We start from the raw sequence: 23,164 nt of genomic DNA, 5'->3' as shown, positions 1-23,164 counted from the left end.
TTTGAGCAAGCGCTGCGTTTGGTGGTACGAGAGATTTTAACGGTCAAGCTGGTTTTTTTTTGTATAAAAATAAAAAGAAAGAAAGGAAAAAAAAAGATGTGACGGAAGGCTGATCTGTCGACCCAAAGGAGAGAACGAGGGAGAAAATGCGTTACGTAAGAAAAAGAGAAGAATGCGCTCACGGCTCTTACTACATACTGGAGCTTCTTTACACGTCTTTACACGCAATGTACATCCGTATAATTCATGGGTGTTCATTCACTGTGTGTGCCTGACACACAAATACGGGAGGATGTGCTAAGATGACCCTGACCTTGCCTGCTAAAGGCGACGCAGATCAAACTACTGACATTCACACACATATACTGAGTGTAGAAAATCAAATAGGTTCATGAAAAACATGAAACCAGCCATCAGAAACCATGCTTACCGATATCCCGCTGCCTTTTCTCTGCTGAAGACAAATTGAAGACGTTGTTCTGGTTCCCCGTGTCGGGCTTATAATACGTCTCGATGTCGATGGAGAACTTCTCCACAAAAGGGCACGTGTAACTGAAAGACACGGATTCGTTAAGCAACAACCAAGTATTCAGGATAATAGCCTTATTGTGTTTCTGGATTAATTCAGGTGCTACCTAAGATTAGCCACCGTCACAAAACAGTCTTGAACATGATCGAGAAAATCAAATGCTTGTTAGTGCATATTTTAGAAGAGATTCCAGGAGGACATGGGTGATTTTTCTATTATACAAACACACACACACACTTCCCTGTATTTAATAAGAGGATTTAAGGTGCTGCTTAATGAGAAAGCACTTGGTGAACATGCAGTTAGACAACAATATTGTGAAGCACAATAATCTGTCAATACTAAAACCCAGCATTGGTAATACAGCCACCAAACATTTTAAATCCATGCTGGCTAGTTACCATGTCAACCAGTTTGGAATCGGGTATGTGAAGCTCACCGGGTGCGAGTGTATGGGTATGCGTTCCAGGATTCTTCCTCCACACGTAGAGCTGCTTTTGGCAGGATGGAGCGGAACCAGCTGGGGATGTGCTGCCCGATGTGGTACACTTTGTGGGTGTACTGTCCCGAGCCGCCGGGCCCGTCCGTGTAGGGTCGATTCTCCAGGATCTCCACGCCACTGCCCTCGCCTTCGCTCTCCTCTCGACTCTTTTTCTGCAAGCACACATCAGGTGGGTTTTCACAAAGTTTCCTTTCATAAATATAGAGATAGGAACCAAGAGAGAAAAAGTTTATAATTAAACTTTCTACAATCGTGTCTTTGCACATCCTGGAACACATCGAACGTACAAAACACCAAGTTACCAGAAACTTCTGTTAAGTTTTGTAGCCAGAGAACATCTTTAGTTGTTATGAACACAAAGTTTGTGTGTACTTCATACACTTCATTTTAATAACAACAAACTGTAAGCGCTTATTTAAGTCATTGGTAGGTCACATGACCACACGGTGTGTGTGTGTGTGTGTGTAAGCTGAACCTCTGCTTGATGCTCAGCAACTTACCAAAAGCATACCCAGAAACCCCTTTTCTAATGACAAGTCCTTTTAAATGTCTCTATTTAATACTACATAATACTTGATTTCACAGTAAAATGGTTAAAGCACAAAAAAGCTTTGATGCGTGATAGTGTAATAACCCATACATGTACATGTAGATGAACACGCTGTGTGTTCAGCGGTGTGCTATAAGGGAGTGTGACTCAGTTAAGAAGCTGTTACACAATCTGTCTGCAACAGCTCAAGTACTCTGGAACAGGTATGCTATCCAAGCTGTTGGAGGTTATCCAAAAAGGCTCCAGGCTCCTGCAGATGCAACAAAAATGGCTGGATGCTTTTGTATATGGAGCTGCGACACATCCTTTACCAGATGGTGATACGATGGTAAAAGGTGATTGTTCACTGTCCCACTGTAAGATCTCATACTCTGATCCATCCTGATGCCTTACTTCTGGTTGGAGTCTCATCACTTGGTGGTGGTGATGACCAGGAGATATATGAGATGACTGCAGATGCTTTAACTTAAATACAATGAAGCTGGATTTTGACTGCAAATGAACAGTTTTGCACTCAAGTCTCCATCAGTGAACAGTTGACCAGTTCAAAGTTAGAGCTAAAATAAAGTTACTGGTTACACCACTGCACTTTTTGACCATATATTACAGAGTTATTTAAAGGGAAATGATATATGATCGCAATCTCCGGTGTCACCCAGATAAGGATGGGTTTCCTTTTTGAGTCTGGTTCCTCTCACGGTTTCTTCCTCTTATTGTCTCACGGAGATTTTCACTGCCACCGTCGCCTCGGGCTTGATCATTAGGGATAAATTTAAAGGTAGAATTTATGTCCTGAAATTATATATCTGTAATGCTGATATGGGACAATATTCATTGTTAATTTAAAACTAGGACAGACATAAAAAGCACCATCATCATCATCGAGTTACAAAGCAGTGCAAAGGAATAAATAGGCCTACAGAATCTTCGGAAATTATGTTGAGCTAATCTGAGCGATCACCTTGAAATATTTTCACTTAAGCTTCTCAGAAGAGTCCAATAGCGACGCAGGAGAGCTGCAAAGATCTCAACTCTTAAAAATAATAATAATAATAATTAATTAATTAATAGAAGGCAGGCCAGCGGTCATGCATGGCAACAGCTTTCAGGAAATTCACTGTGCTGTGCTTCTAAAGCCAACAGATCACTTCCTCCAGCGCGTTCAGAGCCATAGCGAATGATTGTTTCTGAGCGTGGATTATCACGGCTTGCCTTTGGGTTTTAGCAGCTAAGCAAGCGCATATGTCAGAAGTTACAACCTTAAAATCAAGCACTTCGAAGGCCTTCACGTGGCAGCGCCGTCTGTTTTCCCCTGAAAGAAGAAGCTCGCTGTGCCACAGAATACCAGCGCCTTCTGGTTTGAACAGGTTGTGAAGATCCTGCCACCCACAGCGGCCTCGTAATAACCACAGAATAAATACAGAGTGAGGGAAGATAATGAAACAGATTATATGGATTTAAGCTCTTTTAACATGTGAATGCTACTTTTAGAAAGAAAAATAAATAAATAAATAAATAAATAAATAAAAACGCAAACAAAACTGCTTCTGATACTGTAGATGATTGACAGGTTCGCCGGTCCGCCTCGTCGACGAATCCGCATTAGCAAAATGTCATCTCGCAGATTAAAAACAGATGCCGCTCACTTTACAGTTCCCGTTAAATGTTTATGTCAGAGAGATTCTGTGGTTACTACGGAGAGAAAAAAGCCTTTTTTTTTGGCAAACATGTCGGCGTGAAATGTCAGCGCAGATATCCGGCTCTGTGCTGAAATCTCCACTTATTACACAGAGTTAATGCACGGCAAGAAGAAGGAATTGTGATATCGAGTAAATGGAAGTGACAACAGAGCGAGGCGATTAAGTTGAAGTGAAACGTTTGGGGGTGTAACTATAAGGCACAGACCTAAGAATTAAAACTTAAGCACATGAGAAAATACAGAGTAATCTTAAAGATGCTTGAGTTCCAGACTGAGTACAAGTGTGTTTTTGGTTCGCCATAAAGGAATATTGATTAATTATCAGGATTTTAATTGAACGTTGCTGTTTAAAGGAGAGGTGATGATGTATCTGGGCATCATGAATCAAAATAAATTTCAAGTCGCGCTTCTTACAAAGCCAGAAATTACCAGCACTAAGACCCGAGGTCTGCAAGACACTCCATGTAACCAGTTTTCTATCCAAGCTACAGAAAACTGGAATATCGTATAAAACATTTGGGATAAAGCAACCTTTCAGTACCATGTTTTTTTAAAAGAACAAACCCTGCAAATCTAGAGAAACTGGTACATGGTATCGAGGAAACCGCTGAGGTTCTCGTGTTGTCTAGAGATCCAAAGCAGATGGCTTATTTTTGGGAATGGAAATATGTAAGTAAGTTGTACTTATGGGAGGTAATTATGCCAAATTGTTTTGAAGACAGATTTAGTCTCAGGAAGACAGAAACGTTTGAGATGCCGTGCAGCAGGATCGATCATCTGCTCAGTCCAGTTCTGCTGACCAAACAGAGCATGAAATCCATGAGCAATCTCATGATTTGTTGAAGCAAATTCACATGACTTTTCTGACTGACATCGAGGAATTTATTTTAATTAATTTGTTTCAGTCATAGTTTATGCAGGTGTCGTCTCAATGGATCAAACAAGAATAAAGAAGAAAAAAAAGAAAACCATTTCTATTAAGCTCGCATTTTTTTTATATCAAATCTAATAGAAAATTCGAGTAAAAATATGTGGATGGAAATACAGATAGAGTGCTTTTTAAAATCTTTAGATAGGAATGAGCAGCATGGGTAAGAGAACGAGAGAGAGAGAGAGAGAGAGAGAGAGAGAGAGAGAGAGAGAGAGAGAGAGAGAGAGAAAGGGGGAAAGAGAGAGATATCAGCACATAGATGTGGCAGGTGTGGTGGACACACAGCAGGGAAGAGTAGCAGAGTATGAGACCGAGACCGAGAGAGAGAGAGAGAGAGAGAGACCGACTGTGTTGCTGTGTACAGGTCTGCTATTGCTCTCCTTCAGCAGCACTTTATTATGGTGCTGACAGCTGAGATCAGGCCTGACACCCGCTGCACAGGCCATCATCAATCCCCCCTACAGCAGCTGTGAGAGAGCTGCTGTCTGTGCCCTCTACATACACACACATGCACACACACGCACGTGCACTCACACTGCGTGCACACACGCACGCACACACACACACTTTTTGCATGTGCCTGGTCTATACTGTGAAGAGAGCTGAAAAGAGGCAGTGTTTGACACTGCGTAGGTGTCGTTTAAACAGAAACTGTAGTAAGCAGCAGACTTTCAGATCCAACATTATAATAACACGATATTTTTTTAAACACATCACATTCATTCTGATGGAGAAAGCTGAATGTTTATGACACTGAATATCCAAGCTTGCCAAATACGATGTCATTGCTCATGGTTTGCTGATAGTTGCTGCTAGCAAATGATGGGCTACTCGATTTCCAAACTCCCTCTAGAGAGAGTCTTATCATTTAAAATAAATGTTTTGCTTTTCTGAAATTTGAATCACACGCATGTGCATATAGAAATACACTTTTCCACAAATTTTCCAAAACTTCTGAGATGTAATGTAGACAGAAAAGTGCATACAATAAAAAAAGGGGGAAAAAAGAAGAAGAAATAAAAAAAAAAACTGCCAAAAGAAACCTTTCTGGAAAAAAAACCCACTCTAGACCATCGGCTGGCTGCACAAGCATACATCACTGCTAATGATCTGTTTATTGCAACAAACAAACAAAAAAAATCAATTATATTAAAGCTCCACCCTTGTGGGCAAACATTTGCTGCCCCTTGATTGAATTAGTAGAGAAAACATAATTCTTGGGTGGGATCACTGGATTGCTCTGTTCTGTGGTCAAACAGAGACAGTGATAGTATATCTAGACATATTTATAGAGATGATTACATTGTACACTTGACAATTCTACCTTTGTGATTGCAATCAGATGTGAATGCACCATTGGACAGAGACAAAGATGCACACAGGGACAGAGACACCTATACAACCTGAAGTGTACACAGACCCAGAAAGAACAGAGTTCAGGCTCGTTACGTAAAAGAAATAGACATGGGGACATACAGACAGAAATGAACAGAGGAACAAGACTATGGCTGCATAAAGAAACTGACACACAGATGCACAAAGAAACAGGTGCAAAGAGACAGAGACAAAAAAAAAAAAAAACAAAGACACAGAGGTACAGATAAAACACAGAAGTACAGAGGCAAACACAAACACAGAGACACAGAGGTACAGATGCAAACAAACACAGAGACACAGAGGTATAGATGTAAACACAAAAATACATACACAGATGTATAGATGCAAACAGAGTCACAGAGGTATAGATGCAAACACAAACAAACAAAGGCACAGTGGCATGGAGGTATAGATGCAAACACAAACATACAGAGACACAGCGATATAGATACAAACACAAACATGCAGAGGCACAGAGGTATAGATGCAAACACAAACATACAGAGACACAGCGATATAGATACAAACACAAACATGCAGAGGCACAGAGGTATAGATGCAAACACAAACATACAGAGACACAGCGATATAGATACAAACACAAACAAACAGAGGCAGAGAGGTATAGATGCAAACACAAACATGCAGAGAGACAGAGGTATAGATGCAAACACAAACATACAGAAACATAGCGGTATAGATGCAAGCACAATCAAACAGAGGCAGAGAGGTATAGATGCAAGCACAAACAGAGGCACAGGGACACAGAGGTTTAAATGCAAACACAAACAAACAGACACAGATGTATAGATGCAAGCACAAACATGCAGAGACGCAGATGTATAGTTGCAAACACAAACATACACATGCACAGAGGTATAGATGCAAACACAAACAAACAAAGGCACAGTGGCATGGAGGTATAGATGCAAACACAAACATGCAGAGACACAGAGGTATAGATGCAAACACAATCAAACAGAGGCACAGAGGTATAGATGCAAACACAAACAGAGGCACAGGGACACAGCGGTATAAATGCAAACACAAACAAACAGAGACACAGATGTATAGATGCAAGCACAAACATGCAGAGATGCAGATGTATAGTTGCAAACACAAACATACTAATGCACAGAGGTATAGATGCAAACACAGAGGCACAGAGGTATAGATGCAAACACAGAGGTATAGATGCAAACAGAGAGGTATAGATGCAAACACAGAGACACAGAGGTATAGATGCAAACACAAACAAGCAAGGGCACAGAGGCATGGAGACATACAAATTGAAACAAACACAGAGAATGCAGAGTGAAGGTGCACAGACAGACAGCTACATGGACACATATGCAGAGACACAAGGATACACAGAGACACACACAGTCGCAGAGAGACACAGATGCAGGTGATACAGACACACAGGGACACCGAGATATCACAGAGAGCCAAGCAGACACTGTAGCACAGTGATGCAGAGACACAGTTCAGAATCAGTATTAGCTATTAACGTGTGTGTGACACTGCCATATAGGGGGGTGTCATATAATGCACTCCACAAAACACCCTGCATAAGAAAGCATTCAATTGTCAACATTGGAATCTGTCTGTTGGCTTTACTTTGAGAAATGCAATCCTTGACAATGCTTGAAAAACAAAACAAAAAAAACAGACGTGAAATGAAGTGAATGAAATATGAGGCGAAACCAGTCGACGTGCAAAATGACTTGTGATTTGTGACACCGTACGTCTTTTGGCTCCTTCATTTCAGAGCACTTATTCAGAATCTGTGGAGAGTGGAGACACCACTCAGCCTTAATTAACTTACAGCTAGCGCACACATTATCTCTGTCAATTCCTTCCCATCCCAATAATGACTTTTCCCCATTAAATATTAATAAAAGGAAAGTGGGAGTGGAAGGCTGCACATGCCAAAATGCCCCATGTCCAGTTCAGGACAGGAGTGATGGACAATAATGCGCTGCTGTTTCGTTTATTAGTCATTCGCGAAGGTAAAATAAATAAATCAGTAAATTAATTAAAAGCGAGGGGTAACTCTAAGCTCCTGGGCTGATCGGAGCTGGGTTTCCAGCAAACATCCAAATCATTTAGTCTAGTGATGGATTGCGTTTAGGTGACTCATACCAAAATGAGAAATGTGTGTCGATAGAGAAACTTTCAGCCATTTATCTAAAACTCAGCCAGAACTTTGTTAAAGGGATACGTCTCTCATAACAAGAGCCAGACAAATCAGTATTCTGTACAATGCAAATCTCCACTGGTGTTCAGAAAACGCTTAACTATAGGAGGATTTTTTTCCCCCCTCTTTCCCAGCCGCCCTCTTTCTTCCTAAATCCGTGTGACCTCGTTGCAATGTGCCTCCGGAGTTTGTTTTTAGCGGTGGGTAACAAAATCAGCGGAGTAAAAGTTGCCGTGGCAACGTGCCTGCATCATCACGACCTCTCCCTCCGATCTTTCTCCCTCCCCAACACCACCGCACGCACGTTGCAAACAAATGATTGCAGCGAGTGCCATGCTCTTGCTGATGTCACCCGTAACCATAGCAGCCAGAGCTCAGCTGTGACGCTGTGTGTGCGTGGCGGGGAGGGTGGAAGCGCGCAGGAGAGATGTACAGATAGAAAAGACGGCAGACGAGACCTCTGGCGCCCGTTCTGACGGATCGACTTCCTTAATTATTCTTTTTTTTTTTACTCCACTTTTCCCCCAAATGCTTTGAATTCCTTTTCACTACCCGGAATTCAAACGTCACAAAGAAACGTGCTGCAGAGTCAGAAAGGTACAAATACCTACAAAAAAGAAATACGCTATTAAAATACAAAATCCAACATGTCTTGGTCGAATAACGGCTTTGTCATACAGCAGTTTTCACAGCCGCGCTGGCTGGCTTGTTCTAAATCACCAAAGCAGCCACGAAAAATCTGCCTGTGCCTCCTGACAACTGTTCTGACTCATGGCGCAGAGCTCATAAAACATATTCACGCTGTAACACCATCAGAAGGAACGAAAAGCCAAATCTCTCACTTTCTCACTCATACAGACAAGCCAGAAAGGACAGTTAATGCCACACCGGCAGGGTCAACCTGCCAGTGTGTCTGCGTGCCATGCTGGGTGCCCAGGCTACCCTCAGCCATTAGGCAAGCTCTGCCCTGCCATGTCGCACAGGCCACAGCAGATGGCTGGTACACGTTTATAACATCTGTGTATCTGTGTGTGTGTGTGTGGCTTGAGCTAAAATTAACCTCAGCTAGGACAATATGCATTCTAGTCAGCTTTCCATGTATCTTATCGTGTAACAAGAGTCGACAAATTAATTATTTACACTAAATATATTTAGTGTTTTTGTTTTGCCCTACAGAGGTGCTAAAAAAAAACTGGTTAGATGTTCAATTAAAACCTGGATAAAAGATTAATAGAAAGCAGTGTGTACATAGTCGAGTGGAAAGTTCAGGAATAAAAAGCTCTATAGCTTTAATAACAATGCAAGTGCACATATTTAAACAATGAGCCTTACTTACATTGGAATAAAAGGAATTATGTTCATATAGTAAATCTGAACTTGGGGACGCGTAGATTTATTTCACATAGAAAGTTGGTCAAGGCGAGAAAAAAACCCCAACACTTCAGCTAAGATCTATCCATCCATCTATAACGCTGACATGCTGACTGCAATCCAATATAGTGTAATTTTAGTGTTAAGGATTCATCCGAGGGTTAAAATGTGTCAAGCGTTTGATCGTTTCCAGAGCTGCGTCAGTGTGCTGCGGTGTCTTGCAGGTCTGACAGCTGGTTTGACAGGATGCTAATTAACCTCTTAAAACTGCTGTGAGAGCCGGGCATGTGGGTGGACCGGTAGGAACCTTCAGCCAGTTTCCGAGCAGTCCAGCCCACGTCCGTCTCAGCAGTCACGACCGGCTCCCCGGCAAAAAGAGAGAAACCTTCGCCGCCTACAATCCGGAGATGAAGGCTGACCTGCTAACTTATGGATCATCGCCAGCTTCCTAACAGCTCTCGACATCAAGATGTTTTTTCCCTCTGTGTGTGTGTGTGTGTGTGTGTGTGTCAGCTGATGAAAAGAGTAAAGGTGGAAAGACGGGAAGTTAGGGTTAGGGAACCGCTATACTTTCAACAACAGAAGAAACAAAAAACAAGAGTGAATCTGTAAGGTTGCCCAGAGGACCAAAGACCTGAGAGTTTTATGTAACGAGCTTGAAGTCTAAAACTGCTGGAAGATTTTGTGCTGCTCATAGCTCATTTTCATTCCCCAGCATAAATCACAGCCTCTGAGTCTAGGCCTTATCTTACAGGCAGAGAAAAGAACGTATTTTAAGCACTAGAAGATTTTTCAAGTCTGTCAGGTTATGCTAGCTGCGTTGCATGGTTGCAGGGTTGCAGGGGCAAGAACCAAAGCAGTGTGGTGTGAGGCATTAGGGCGTTGTGCTTCATGCAAATTACGTTTCTGAGCTCACAGATTCCTACACCCATCAATTCCCATAGCTGAGAGTTGCTTTGTTTCCAGAATGATTTTTGGCTACATTTACATTCAGCTTCAATAATGCATTATTAAGGCAAATGATCGTCTGAAATCGATTTGCTTGTGTTATACACTTGAATCAAACAATATAAAGTAAACTTATGTGAATGGGTGACGTGAGAGGAGTTACAACCCATTAAGTCTAAAGCAGGAAAAAGTACACAAACAGCCACATTCCTGCTACTGAAAAACTTCACAACTCTCCTCCTTGCTGTGCACTGAACCCTCTATTTTTTCTGTTATACCAGTGCGACTGGATAAACGTCTTAAACATTAATTATTTCTGGCTGCAAGACTGATCAAATTAATCAGGACACTGTTGGCTTTTACTGTGAGACCTTTGTTTGTACCATTTGCCATTTCTGAACTTATTCCCTGAATATATTGCCGCTAGGAGGCTGTGAAATGAAATGGTAATGAATGATTGTGAAAACAGTCTACCCTCTGGTGAAGAAGTCTGTGTATGTTATTTACATATGCAGATCACAGTTCTGGTGTTGTAAGCTCCCCGTATCGATTGCGGGTGTCACCCGACGGCAATCGGCACTTTCAATCTTTTGTTGTCAGCAGGAGCTTATTGGCAGAAGGGAAGGCCTGACTGCGTATGCCGCAAGTACACTCTGACCGCCATGAGCGACAAACACCCTCTTAAAGCAAGCACTGCTAGCCTGGCTGACAGTACGGCCTAATATACAGATAATGGGTCATTTGTTGGACTCAGCAGGTTCTTGTTACAGGACGGAGGGTTAAAGTGTGGCCTCGTAACTAAAGTCGTGGTTTCAGAGCTTCTTGTGCCGGTCCTCTACTGTTAGAGTGGACACACTATCCATAGTCTTGGACATTATCCTTTTATAGTTTGTCACTTGCAAAGAGATGATCACGTTTCTGATGAGTCATCATGTGCTATCTTGTGATAAATACGCTCAAGAAGGTTGAGCATATATGGTTCGTTGGTGTGTTTCTGGCTGTGTGTTTTCTCACACGCAACATCCCTCGGTTGAGAAAAATGGGCTTGAATTTATTCATTTTAAAGAAGGTGGAATTTGGGCACGGTTTTGGCGGCACGGTTTATCGGCTTCGGTGCTGAAGTGGTGCTACTTTCTGTATAAGTTTCAGATTGTTTTATTTACCATATAGATTGGCCTTGGTTTAAACATGTGATGACAAAAGCATATAGCGTCTCATCATCTAGGATATCTTCCCCTCCTATAAGTATGTTTGGGGAGAAACCTTCCACTGAGGAAAAAGCTTTGCTGAGCTCCATGTTCAGCTAGATCACTAAGCTACTAGGTATCTCGAAGGTTCATCAGGTTTCTGGTCAAACACTTCTAAACACAGTAACTCCAACAATCTGAGCTGCTCCAGTTACAGCCTTTAATCTCAAGTCCAAGATCAGGGCAAAAAGACTAACCTGGATCATGTAGAGCTGGGCAATGCGGTACTCCTCCACGCTCATGGGCATGGGGATGCGGTACTCTTTAATCAGCATGTTGGCAGTGGTGCAGGGCGATTGAGGAATCCACCAGGCAGGCCCTAGCTCGGGCACGTCAGAGGGACAGAGCCAAGTTCATCCCGTACACCTGGAGAGGAGAAAACAGAGTGGAGTGTTAATATTCATTATCTTCAGATCTCTGCCCAACACACATGCTCTTCATGTTGAAGGGAGGAGCGTGTTGACAGGACGCAGAGGCTCAGAGTATCCTGTCAGGAGACACGACACAAAAACCAGACAGGGAGGGTAATGAATAGACACTAAATGCTGCTAAGTGAAACATATAGTGAGTTCTTGTGCATACAAAAATGCTGTATAATAATAAGATGCTAAGGCACGTATTTAAAAAAAAAAATCAATCAAAAATCAAAACTTGTCTTGTTAGGAAGGTCAATAGACAATAACAGCATATCAGTGTACTAATCCAGTGCAGAAAAGCTTTACTCCAATAATATGACAAGCTTTTCTCATGGGGAAAAAAAAAAAGAAACTCGGAAATGGAAGCTTTACAAACCAGCGAATTTGAGCTTCCGGAAAGAGAAGATATTCATCTGTCAGTGGCAACAATGTCCACACAGCAGGACAACACTTTAGTGGGCCTTTACTGGCATCACATGACACAGCGTGCTTAGTGTAAGACGGATTATCCACAGTCATGATACACAACTCTACTGAGTGTGTGTATGTGTGTGTGTGTGTGTGTGTGTGTGTGTGTGTGTTAAAAACAGGTTGAGCAGCTTTAAATGTAAACATTTGGAGTACAACCACAAATGGCCTTCAATTTAACGGACCAAACACAGGAACACTGGATTAGTTTAGAAAAAAACGTTCAAATACCAAACAAATCCAAGACAAGATTCATCCCTTATTTGTCCATGAATGTCAAATTAAGAAAAACAAACCTCTTTTGGGAGAACTCTGGCCAAGAAAGTAACAAGTGTTCCAAGTCCACTGCTCTAAACCAACACAGGTAACCCAGTGTCCTCATAACAGAGTACACACACTGCTTTCCGACCTATTGTACCACAGTGCAATAGTGCATAATAGTGCACAGTGCAATTCCCTAAGCTGACTGCTGATTGAAAGGCGTGTATGAGGTTTCTAAAACAATGTTACTGCTTCAGTAATAGGTGGAAGATCTACATCCTGCCATGGATTCTTTCCTCAAATCGGCATGCCCTGTTGTTTATAGCCCAAACCAAATGAGAAGGTACAAAAATGTACCAAAATGGCAATTAAAATAAATACAGTTAAGTGACAAGTCCTTGGTTTTAACAGGGCTTTCAATGAAGCGGTAACAAAGAGACAGAATCTTGGAGGTCGAATAAATACACAAAGAACAGACTTATAGTGTACAGGCTGAAGGCTATCTACTGTGTTAAAACCTTAAGGAAGACCAGAAACATCCCTTGGTCTTTTTCCAAGATACTCCAGTTTTGCTGATCTTGTTCCCATTGAAGCCTCACCTTCCTGTTGAGGCACCAAAAAGTGAAATGTGTTGAGATGCGTTTCTGCTCACCACTGATGTAAAGAGTAATTATCTGACTTAATTTAGCCTCTATTCTCTCTTAGCTTGAAGCAGTCTGGCCTTTCTCCTCTAACCTTCCTTCATTAAACGAACCGCTTGAGGCTGAAGTACCTGCACTCTGTGCGTTTGTTGTTTTCACACCATTCTGTCTAAACTATAGAGACTGCTGTGTGCAAAAAAATAACAAATACAAGGTGCTCTCAAGTACTCAAAACCAGCCCGTTTGCTACCAGCAACCATTCTATGGACATTTCACTCTTAATAGTCTACAGAATAATTTTTGGGTGTGTGTATATCATAAAATACAATCTCTTTAAGGAAGAATAAAATAGCTCACACACAATGACACTATTCCACCCCTGGTCCACTAGCTACTAATGATAGATACAACACCCAATGTTGATATTCAGATGTTCCTGAAGACCTTGATTAGCAGGATTAGGTGTGATTAGAGCTGGAATTAAGCAATAGCTAGTGCTAGAGGAATATCAACCCTAATATGTATGAAGGTGCTACTATATAGGAACTGTGAGGATGCATGCATTATTTCCTCTCTTTTTTAATCTTTGGCTACAGACTAGTACAATCTTATATCCTTGTATAAAATAAGGGTCTCATTTCAACATTGATGTATACAAACAACAGGTCAGAGACTGCATAAATGAAGACAACCATTGGTTTCTTTACAAAAGACACTCTTGTCTGGAAAGCTCCACTGAATTAGCATAGATTGTTGTACTGAATACACATTGAATGTCGTACTTACCAATAAAGTACCATTACAATCCAACGAGTTTGTCTGGATTTTGTACAGCTCAATGGAAGAAAGACACCATAATAAGGACAGAGTTTGCAGACCAATAGCCTGTTTTAGCTCAAGCTAAGGACATAAACCATATCCAAATGTGTCTAAGCACAGCACAAGCAAATGATCTTTTAGTGGCAGGCACGCCACGTTTCGAGCAAATTGTGTCACTGCTCATAAGGATGTATTCAACGAGGAGTTTAACAGCATGTTCTGATCCAATAAAATTGGTGCTTTGAATATGATCTGGTGTCCAGCCACCGCCAGGAATCCCAAGGTTCAGACAAACCTCAGCAAGACGTCCAGCCAGAAATTAGTCAGTAAAGCTTGTGCAATGTATCTCACTGATACTCATAACGAAATCAGATCACGGAGGGCTTAGCTTCTGGGTTTGTTTAGCAAAGCTTCCTAGACATGAACCATAAGCAAATTTGTCCGTGAGCAGAAGCAACCACAAAATGCTATGACCTTTCCATGTCTGAGGTGAGACCTTGAGTGTCACTTACAATCTGTATGTACTACTGTCACGTCACAAACGTATTCTTTCCATGACGAAAAGGACAAGCAAAATTGATATCAGCCCAGTAACATGATCTATAAGAAGGTCTTGGGATAGGTGCAGGTTCTTGTGTTCTGATATCAGATAGCAGTTTCAGACAGGAAAATTGGTAAATAAATAAATAAAAGTGTGTGTGTGTATATATATATTTTTTCTCATTCTTTTTTTAAACCAAATAATAATATTTTTTTCCTCCTCTTCTTTTTACTTTTTTCTAATGAGACAGCTGTATACCAAGTATGTAACAAGCAAAATTTGTTCTATTTAATCAAAATTTTCAATTGAAAAATGTCCACAGAGATCCTGAAGAGTTCTTACGTGTTTCAGCACAGAGCAGCCCAACAGGTATCTGAAGAGATAAAGGGCCAATAGCACAAAACCGCACATTCATTAGCTTAAACCATTCAATGAAAGGCAAAATTGCTAATCGCTTGTTTGTGCTGAACATGCATGCAGCAGCCGGAGCAAGAAATAATAAATACCAGACAACCAGACGAAAAACAAGTCAAGACAAACCTCTCTACAAGACATAAGAACTAGTTCATTGCAAAATTGGTGAATGGGAGTAAAATAATAGTACTGCATTTTGCATGGAAAAAATTATTCAAATACAAACAACATTAGGATTATCCTGACCTTCATAGTAACATTTTCAGGCTATGAGGCAAGATGTGTTGTGCATGGAAAAGCAGAACCATGCAAAACGCCTTTCTCCAGCAGAGAAAGAAAACAAGATATTCAGGACATAAAAGAGCCCAAAAACAACTGTATACTCAAATATGATTCAGGAGCTTCTGGGAGCTTAGAACCATCTAGAAGCACATTCCTGCAAGAAGACACAATTTACCTTGTTGATGAAGCATAGCAGACGATCTACTCAATCAAAAGAAAGCGTGCGCACACTCCACGTCTCATTCCCAAACATGAGCGTGCTACACCCATGCCACCACAGCCTGGGCTCCGTGTCTTCTCTTGGCTCTCACACATCCAACACTGTCAATGAAATCATCCGACACATAGGAAAGGAAAGAAAGGGGGGGAAATGCCTCTTTTCTGCAACCTCCCCCCTCCTGATCTCGCTCTCTCTCGCTCTCTCTTTCCTGTTTTCTCCAGTATCCACCTCTTGTGGTGGGCTATAAAGCGCTGTTACCATGGAAGTGCAAGAGGCTGTGTCAGCATTGGCTGGGCTGAATGTGATGAAAACAGCCCAAGGACGGCCCTTCGGCTGATCTCCCCACCCTCTGTTTGAAATTCTTCCCTGGCTTGATCTCACAAGTGGCGAACATCGTCGAGGAGTGGAGTAACACCCGCTGTCAATTCCGAAACTATCACGTACGTCCGATGCTTACGCGCACATCACGAGGAAGACATGGGAGGAAAGAGAGACGAGATGGAGCGATGAGAAGGATAGTCAGAGGCAAGTGGCACAACGATAACTGATGAACGAGCGTGAGCGGTGGCACACGCCCCATGAAGTCAGATCATCCCAAAAATGTCCTGTCTACTGTAACATTTACAAGCCTATATATAAACAGGATACAGTTGTCAAGCATATATGCTCAACTGCTAATTCATGTAATTACTCAATCAGCCAATCATGTGGCAGCAATACATATCATGTAAAAATTAATGTTCACATCAAATGAGAAAATGGTGAAAAAAAATGGGATCGCAGTGACATCCAATGACTAGTGGAAACGCCTCTTTGATGAGAGAGATCAGAGGTGGATGGGAGACTGATTTGAGCTGACAAAAAATCTATAAGATCCCAAACATTCGCTTCTTACAGTGGTGAGCAAAAAAAGATCTCCAGAACACACAAGATGCAGGTCCTTGATATGCATGAGCTTGAATACCACAACGAGATCCACTCTTATCAGCCAAGAACAGGACTATGAGGCTACAGTGGGCACAGTATCATCATAAATGTGCTGTTTAGAAAAAACATTTTCTAATATTCACAACCATATCCACTGTGGGAGTCACAGAGATGCTATTTTCTCCCATTCTAAGGTTTACTGTACACATTAATTAAAGCTCTTTGCCTGTACTTACATGATTTGTGTAGCTAATATTGTTGGGAGAGGGTTGTTGTTTTTTTTTAACTAAAGCCAATGACCAAATCAAATAGATGCTTTTTCTGCACCGTGTTGTCGATGTAGTGGAAGAGAACACAAAGTTCTACTCATACTCTTTCTATCCCCCTCCTTGACAGAAAGAACTTTTTTTTCCCCACCAACAAGGAAATCATGTGCTATCAGTTTTTTTTAGCCAGACAGCTCATGTGCCTCACTACATTTGCATGCAGTAAGGTAATAAATAAGCAAAAAAAAAAAGTGAGGACTGATGAGGTTGCCAGATCCATCCATATGTAGTCAATTGATAAAAAAGATATGTCCATTTTTAACTGCTAATATACAGGCATATAAACAGATCCATGCTAAAATGTTGAATTTCGCAACTATATGAGTCCTGCAACCAAGATCTCCAGGGGAACCAGTCATTTTTAGCCACAAGTATAATGAGGTCTTATAAAAGGATAACAGTGGAGAAGAATCAGGACGAATAGCAAGGCTATGTAGGAAACGCTTGAAAGTGAGAGGTGTTAGGAGATCAGTAGTCGACCTACACAAAGCAGGAAACCACTACACCGCTCACTGTACAAGTTGAGACTCGGTGCGTATGCATGGTGATGTGCAAACAATTCATCTACATGGTAGAGGGCACTGATGTTAATTGCTGATGGATGAGAATACTACAAGGTGTGCTGTGGAAATCTAGGGACATAATGATTATTCAAAATATATCAGTTCTAATGCAACTGACAATGACATGCCACTAGATTTGGTGTCTCTTTTGATGCCTTTAGCAAATTTTATAATATAAAAGTTCAAGAAATCTAGATCTTTCTCCATGATTAGCGGAGTTGAGAAAGCAGGTTTAGTCAACTCACCACCCGGGTGTAAAGTTTGAATGAGCATTGTCTTCCCAGAGACCAATGCAATCATTAATCTCTAATGTTTCCCAGGGACCATTTACTGATCTCTACGGTTTCCCAGGGACCAACCACTGATTACTGTTTTTTTCCAGAGACCAATCACTGATAAGCATTTTTCCAAACAACCAATCACTGAGCATAACGGTTTCCCAGAGATCAATCTACTTAGAGGCCAATCACTGATCTCTACTGTTTCACAGAGACCAACCACTGATCATTACTGTTTTTTTCCAGAGACCAATCACTGATCATTATTGTTTCCCAGAGACCAACACTGAACATTACTCTTTATTAGAGACCAATCACTAATCACTACTGTTTCCCAGAGACCAACACTGAACATTACTCTTTATTAGAGACCAATCACTGAACACTACTGTTTCTTAATGACCAACCACTGATCGTTACTATATCTTAGAGGCCAATCACTACTATTTCTTGGAGACCAACCACTGATCATTACTGTTTTTTTCCAGAGACCAATCACTGATCATTATTGTTTCCCAGAGACCAACACTGAACATTACTCTTTATTAGAGACCAATCACTAATCACTACTGTTTCCCAGAGACCAACACTGAACACTACTCTTTATTAGAGACCAATCACTGATCACTACTGTTTCCCAAAGACCAACCACTGATCACCATTGTTCCAAACAACCAATCACTGATCACTACTGTTTTTAAGAAATCAATTAATGATCACTTTTGTTTCCCAAAGTCTAAATCACTAACCTTTATTATTTCCCAACAAACAATCAGCGATCACCATTTTTGGTCCCTCCCACTCACTTCTTTTTTCTGTTTTCAGCTCTCTTCTTGTTGATATTTGCAGGTAATCAAATAGAGTGTTGTTTAATCAGAAAACTATTTCCTGACTACTTTTGTGTTTGTTTTTTACTTATTAAAAAAATACCATTTTGTAAACACACAGTTTTCCCCTCACTCTGTTTTCTAAAACTGTAAATAGTTACTTCTTTCTATACAAAATCATTTAATACTACTGTAATATTTTCACCTCTGATAAACTAGTCTATGGCTTTAACATGGTTTGATATGCAAACCATAGCCACGATTCTATGAACAGGAAAATTATCCCATGACTTCATCTGAAAACTAAAAAAAAATGGCGGCAACACTGATCACCTACCTACTACAAGAGCTAATGTAAGAGAAACGCTACATCCATCTCGTCCCTAAAAACACTGTACTTTTGAATCATACCAAAATAAAAAACAAACAAACAAACAGAAAGATGAATCCTCCAAACCAGCACATAAACTGCTAAAACATTTTCCAAGACTGCTATCAAAAAAATCTCTTCAGTCTATCAGTGTTGGAGCTAAATGCAAAGTCCAAAATATCACGAGCGCGAAAAGGAGGAGCACAAACAAACCGAACGGCTGACACGAGGGGCGGATGATGAGCAAAGGCAGTTTATTTATAGAGCAGCCCCAGCTGATAGTGGCACGCCTCGGCGCTCATTCGTTTCCTTAAATTACTGTAATAAATCACTCACCTCGAGGGCATTTGGAGCTAGGATAATCGTCAGCCGCTCACCTCGCCACTCACAGCTATTAAAAAGCCTCTTTCTGGGCTTTGGAAGTACGAGATATTACTAAAGCTTCTATCCCTACGCTGCTTTACTCAGCATGTCAACGAGGAAATGCGAGGCTGAGTCGCTTATGATCCAGCGAGCGAGAAGTAAAGATCTGACTGACTTGAGCTGAAGCACCAACAAAGTTAGCCACATATAGCATCATGTCAGTGATCTGACAATGAGAGCATTCATGATTTCCTGACTGTTGTCTCAGAGTGAATCAGAGTCTGCCTATTAACTAGATCACCTATTAAAGAGCGGTCCTGGACAACACAGTACACTGTCTTTCGGCAACACAGTCACTGTTTGACAGAATACTTCAAATTCACTGGAACTTTGTATCGAGCAGTAGATAAGGAGAAAAGAAAAAAAACTGTACATATTTGTGTACTAAGTGTGTAACTAATTCCACATAAGGCCAGAAGACAGAACTACAGAAACCTTTACTCTCAGAACAAAAAAAAAGAATTTCCTGTTTCTGTGACTAAGTAAATACTTCTGAAGCTTATCTTCTGCTCTTCACAATAGCAGCATGAAATGATATGTGCAAAGTGAGAAAAAAAAGAAAAGAAAATATGTCTAACCCAAATCAACATCATTTTGTTTATGCAAATACAAGACCACAAACAAAATGCATACCCAAACAGCTCATGATAAAGAGCTGAGCGGAAGAGGCTCATGGGTCCTCATACGTGCAATGAGAGGAAGCTCTGAACAGCACAAGATGTTGTAAAAGAGCACGTTTAGAGAGGAAACGCGAGTCGGCAGGCCACAGTTCAGTCACAGATTGGATGCCAGTTCGTCTTCACTAGAAGACGGCGCAGCTAAGCAAGTGAAGTGTAAATAGTTCTGGGATGCTGCTGCTGCTACTATGAGCCACATGATAATACCGCAGCCTGTTGACTTACAATATGGCTGTTAATGGTGCGAAACACTGTGCATTTTAGGGGCCTCACAACAGCAGAGCAAGAACGCCATTTCTTTATTTATACAGTCGTTACTTATGGCTTGATTAATTTTGTCTGCTGTTCTGACATCACATGATGTTGCTAAGGCGTTTGCGACACCATTTATTGGAAGCCTTTTCTTTGAAAGTTTAAGCACTGACAAATGAGCTGCAGCATTACTCAAAGCATTACATTAGTATTTATCTTTGGTCATGCGCCACCTGTGCTGAAAGGCAACATAAAGTTTTATGCACTTCTGCGATAAGATTTTCAGCTTTGCATCGAGAGAGCGAGTCATACAGTGTGAGCTGTATCGGATGACAAGACTGATTGTTGGGACAGTGTAAAGCCAACCTGTAGTCTGTTACATTTTATGAATAAAAACAAGCATGCGTTAGTACCGGAGACTTTCCGATCCTTATGTTGCCGTTGCTCATTAGCGATGATGTAGACAACACACAAGTGATTCACTCACTGAATCATGTGAACTCTAACAAGCAGAAATTGTTTTGACAAGACTGTCCCCGTCAACTTCTATATTTCCTCGTGCAAACCATTTCCTTCCTAAATTGTAAAATGCTACATGTCTTCATCATGTCCACAAAAATGAGCTCACAAACACTCACGATTTGCAGGAATCACTTTGACTGATGGGGAGAAACAGTACATCACCTTTCTCCCATAGAGGAGCTGACCAGTTCTGCTCCTTTGGTCCGTTATTGGAATTCCGTCTCGCGCTTTGTCATATGTCTTTTCTTTTTCTGTACACTACTGATGATAAACTAGTGACGCTGTAATGTGATGTTATAATTACACAAATATTTCATGTGGACTTACGTGAAGCACAAGACACTAAAGATTCCTTCTTTAAAGGTTTCATAAACATCTGCTAACAGGAAGTGTCGCCATATCAACAATTATATCTTTGTTAAATCCTTTTTTTAATGCCTTTATTACTAGCTTGAGATGACATCACGCTGATACTAAACATATATGGTAATATAAACCACCTGAGATAAATCATTCACTGCTTTATGAAATGGGGCATTAAAGAAAATGAACAAACACCTTTTAAATTTGAAAATTCAGCCCCTCTGTGATGTAGCAGATATTTAATTGACGGTCAAACAGTACAAGCACCAAGATCACTTTTCTGCTGTGTCAGCGATATTCAATTTCCTCTTGTCATCCACTGTAAGCACAACTCGGAGATAAGATAAACTTGATTGATCCGGAAGGAAATACTAGAACCACGCGTCATTCGGGCTGAAAAGTGGCGATTCACCACCTGAGGAATTTGTTTGTCCACACTCCGCCATGCCTCCGCACCCCGGCCACTTCTCTCAGGAGTTTGGCTACAAACAGTGAGATGTCAGAATTAATCAATGAAATGGGAGTGGGGTTTGGTGGCAGTGGGCTCCAGAGTGCCACACAGCCCAATACCATTAGTGTCTGGATTGGCTCCAAGTGCAAAGGCTGGAAAATATACAGTTGCTTCTCACAGCAATGATGACCCAGTGCCTGGAGCCAGCTATGACATAGGACCATCTCAGTGGGTCTTGAGCCGTTTGTTACCAAGATTAAGCATCTATTAGGACCAAATGCCCATTTCCTGATTGCGTTCATTAATAATGGCTCTCTGCATTGTGGACAATGACTTCAGCCCACGCACAGCTGCAGAGAATAAGTCCCAAAGTGCTGGTGTTACAAAAGCAAGGCTTTCAAGGAGGAGAAAGTAGGACTAGAGGGCTTTCTGAGAGAAGTGGGACATGTTTGATAATATTAACATTTGCGCTATTGCATCACAGCGATTTCACCACTGTTACCATCGGATTTGTTCGTGATTGTGTAATTCAGAATCTTGAAAATGGCTGATTATGAAATATAACAAGACCACAATGATTGGCGAAGAAAAGAACTGTACATTTATGAGGTCTAATTTATTTAAATGAATTTAATTACTAATAAATTTAATATCAAAGTCCAGTCTTACATATCGTCACTGTTAGATTAAGTTAAAAACCCTAGATATTAATTTTTTTCTTGATTTTTTTATTCTCCAGTACAAAGATGTACCAGTTCCATTATGGTCAATAAGAATCTCTATAAGTATGGAATAAAAACACTGTCAATAATAATCGTACGTAATTCAAAGCATTTGTGTGTAAATTTTAATTTTGCGGCGTTGGATCCCAAAAATTACTGCCACGACAGTTTACAGATACGAGATTTTGTGTGTTTGTTTAAATACAACTCCAAAATGTACGACTATGAGAGTTTACACACACAACGCTTGTTTTCACAACACCTCTTTTTCACACACGAAAACGGTCTGCGAAACAACTGTCAAAAATACGTCATCACGTTCACAGGCATTACTATCCGAGGGAAGAAGAATCGATTCCACGAAATGCGCATGCGCCTCGCCCTCTTTTAAAACACTGGCGCCGAAATGGCGGATCAGCAGCCAAGCTCTCACTCATCGTCTCGGGTAAGTTGTTTTTTTCCTTCCAAATTCGGACATGTTTAAGGGTTAGTTATCACTAATAACAGAGATGAATAATATTACAGATATAGGTTAACTATAGTAAGTAAGATTAGCTCTCAGAGTAAGGTTACATTAGGTGCTTAAAGAATACAGCTGTTTAGGAGGTCATCACTGCAGTCTGTAGCGTGATGAGATAGGCCTACATAAAAGACACACACACACACACACCTAGCCATTTCCTGCTGCACTGACTGCCCATTTGACTTGGACCTTCTTACTTGTGCTGACTGTCCACTGATATTGGACTGGTTCGCCATTTTCTGTTGTCCAACACTTAAGGTGTTGGTCAACATCGACACCAGATTCAAGGCTGAGTGCAAGATGTCACCTAATGGAACCTGATAAACAATAAAATATGACTAACATTTAAGCAGTGAACACATATTGCATGACCTGTGTATTCCAGTGCATGTACACAGCTGTTAGTAAGTTAACACTTAAAATTGCTAATTCTTTTACTATAGTTAATCTATCTCTGTAATATTACTCATCTCTGTTATTAGTGATAACTAACCCTTAAACATGTCCGAATTTGGAAGGAAAAA

General features: G+C 40.9%; 1 protein-coding gene across 8 annotated transcripts in view; it reads right to left on the bottom strand.

The window, feature by feature from the left end:
- LOC113638447 (membrane-associated phosphatidylinositol transfer protein 2) overlaps positions 1–23,164 on the bottom strand; it is a 49,572-nt gene that overhangs the window by 19,963 nt on the left and 6,445 nt on the right. For 5 of the 8 annotated variants that reach the window (XM_027139666.2, XM_027139664.2, XM_027139661.2 and 2 more), the window contains exons 2-4: positions 11,552–11,720; positions 969–1,183; positions 431–552 (exon numbers count right to left, since the gene is read on the bottom strand). In XM_027139666.2, coding sequence (XP_026995467.1) covers positions 431–552; positions 969–1,183; positions 11,552–11,629 — 415 coding nt within the window. In that variant the 5' untranslated portion in view covers positions 11,630–11,720. Of the gene's footprint in view, positions 1–430; positions 553–968; positions 1,184–11,551; positions 11,721–15,371; positions 15,611–18,674; positions 18,862–19,043; positions 19,067–23,164 lie in introns of those variants that run through there. The other 3 variants (XM_047804926.1, XM_027139662.2, XM_027139663.2) reach the window with 3 other exon arrangements.

The sequence above is a fragment of the Tachysurus fulvidraco genome, chromosome 20 (genome assembly GCF_022655615.1).
Source record: "Tachysurus fulvidraco isolate hzauxx_2018 chromosome 20, HZAU_PFXX_2.0, whole genome shotgun sequence".
In the NCBI taxonomy this organism is placed as follows: Eukaryota; Metazoa; Chordata; class Actinopteri; order Siluriformes; family Bagridae; genus Tachysurus; species Tachysurus fulvidraco.
This window is presented reverse-complemented; position numbering and strand designations above follow the sequence as displayed.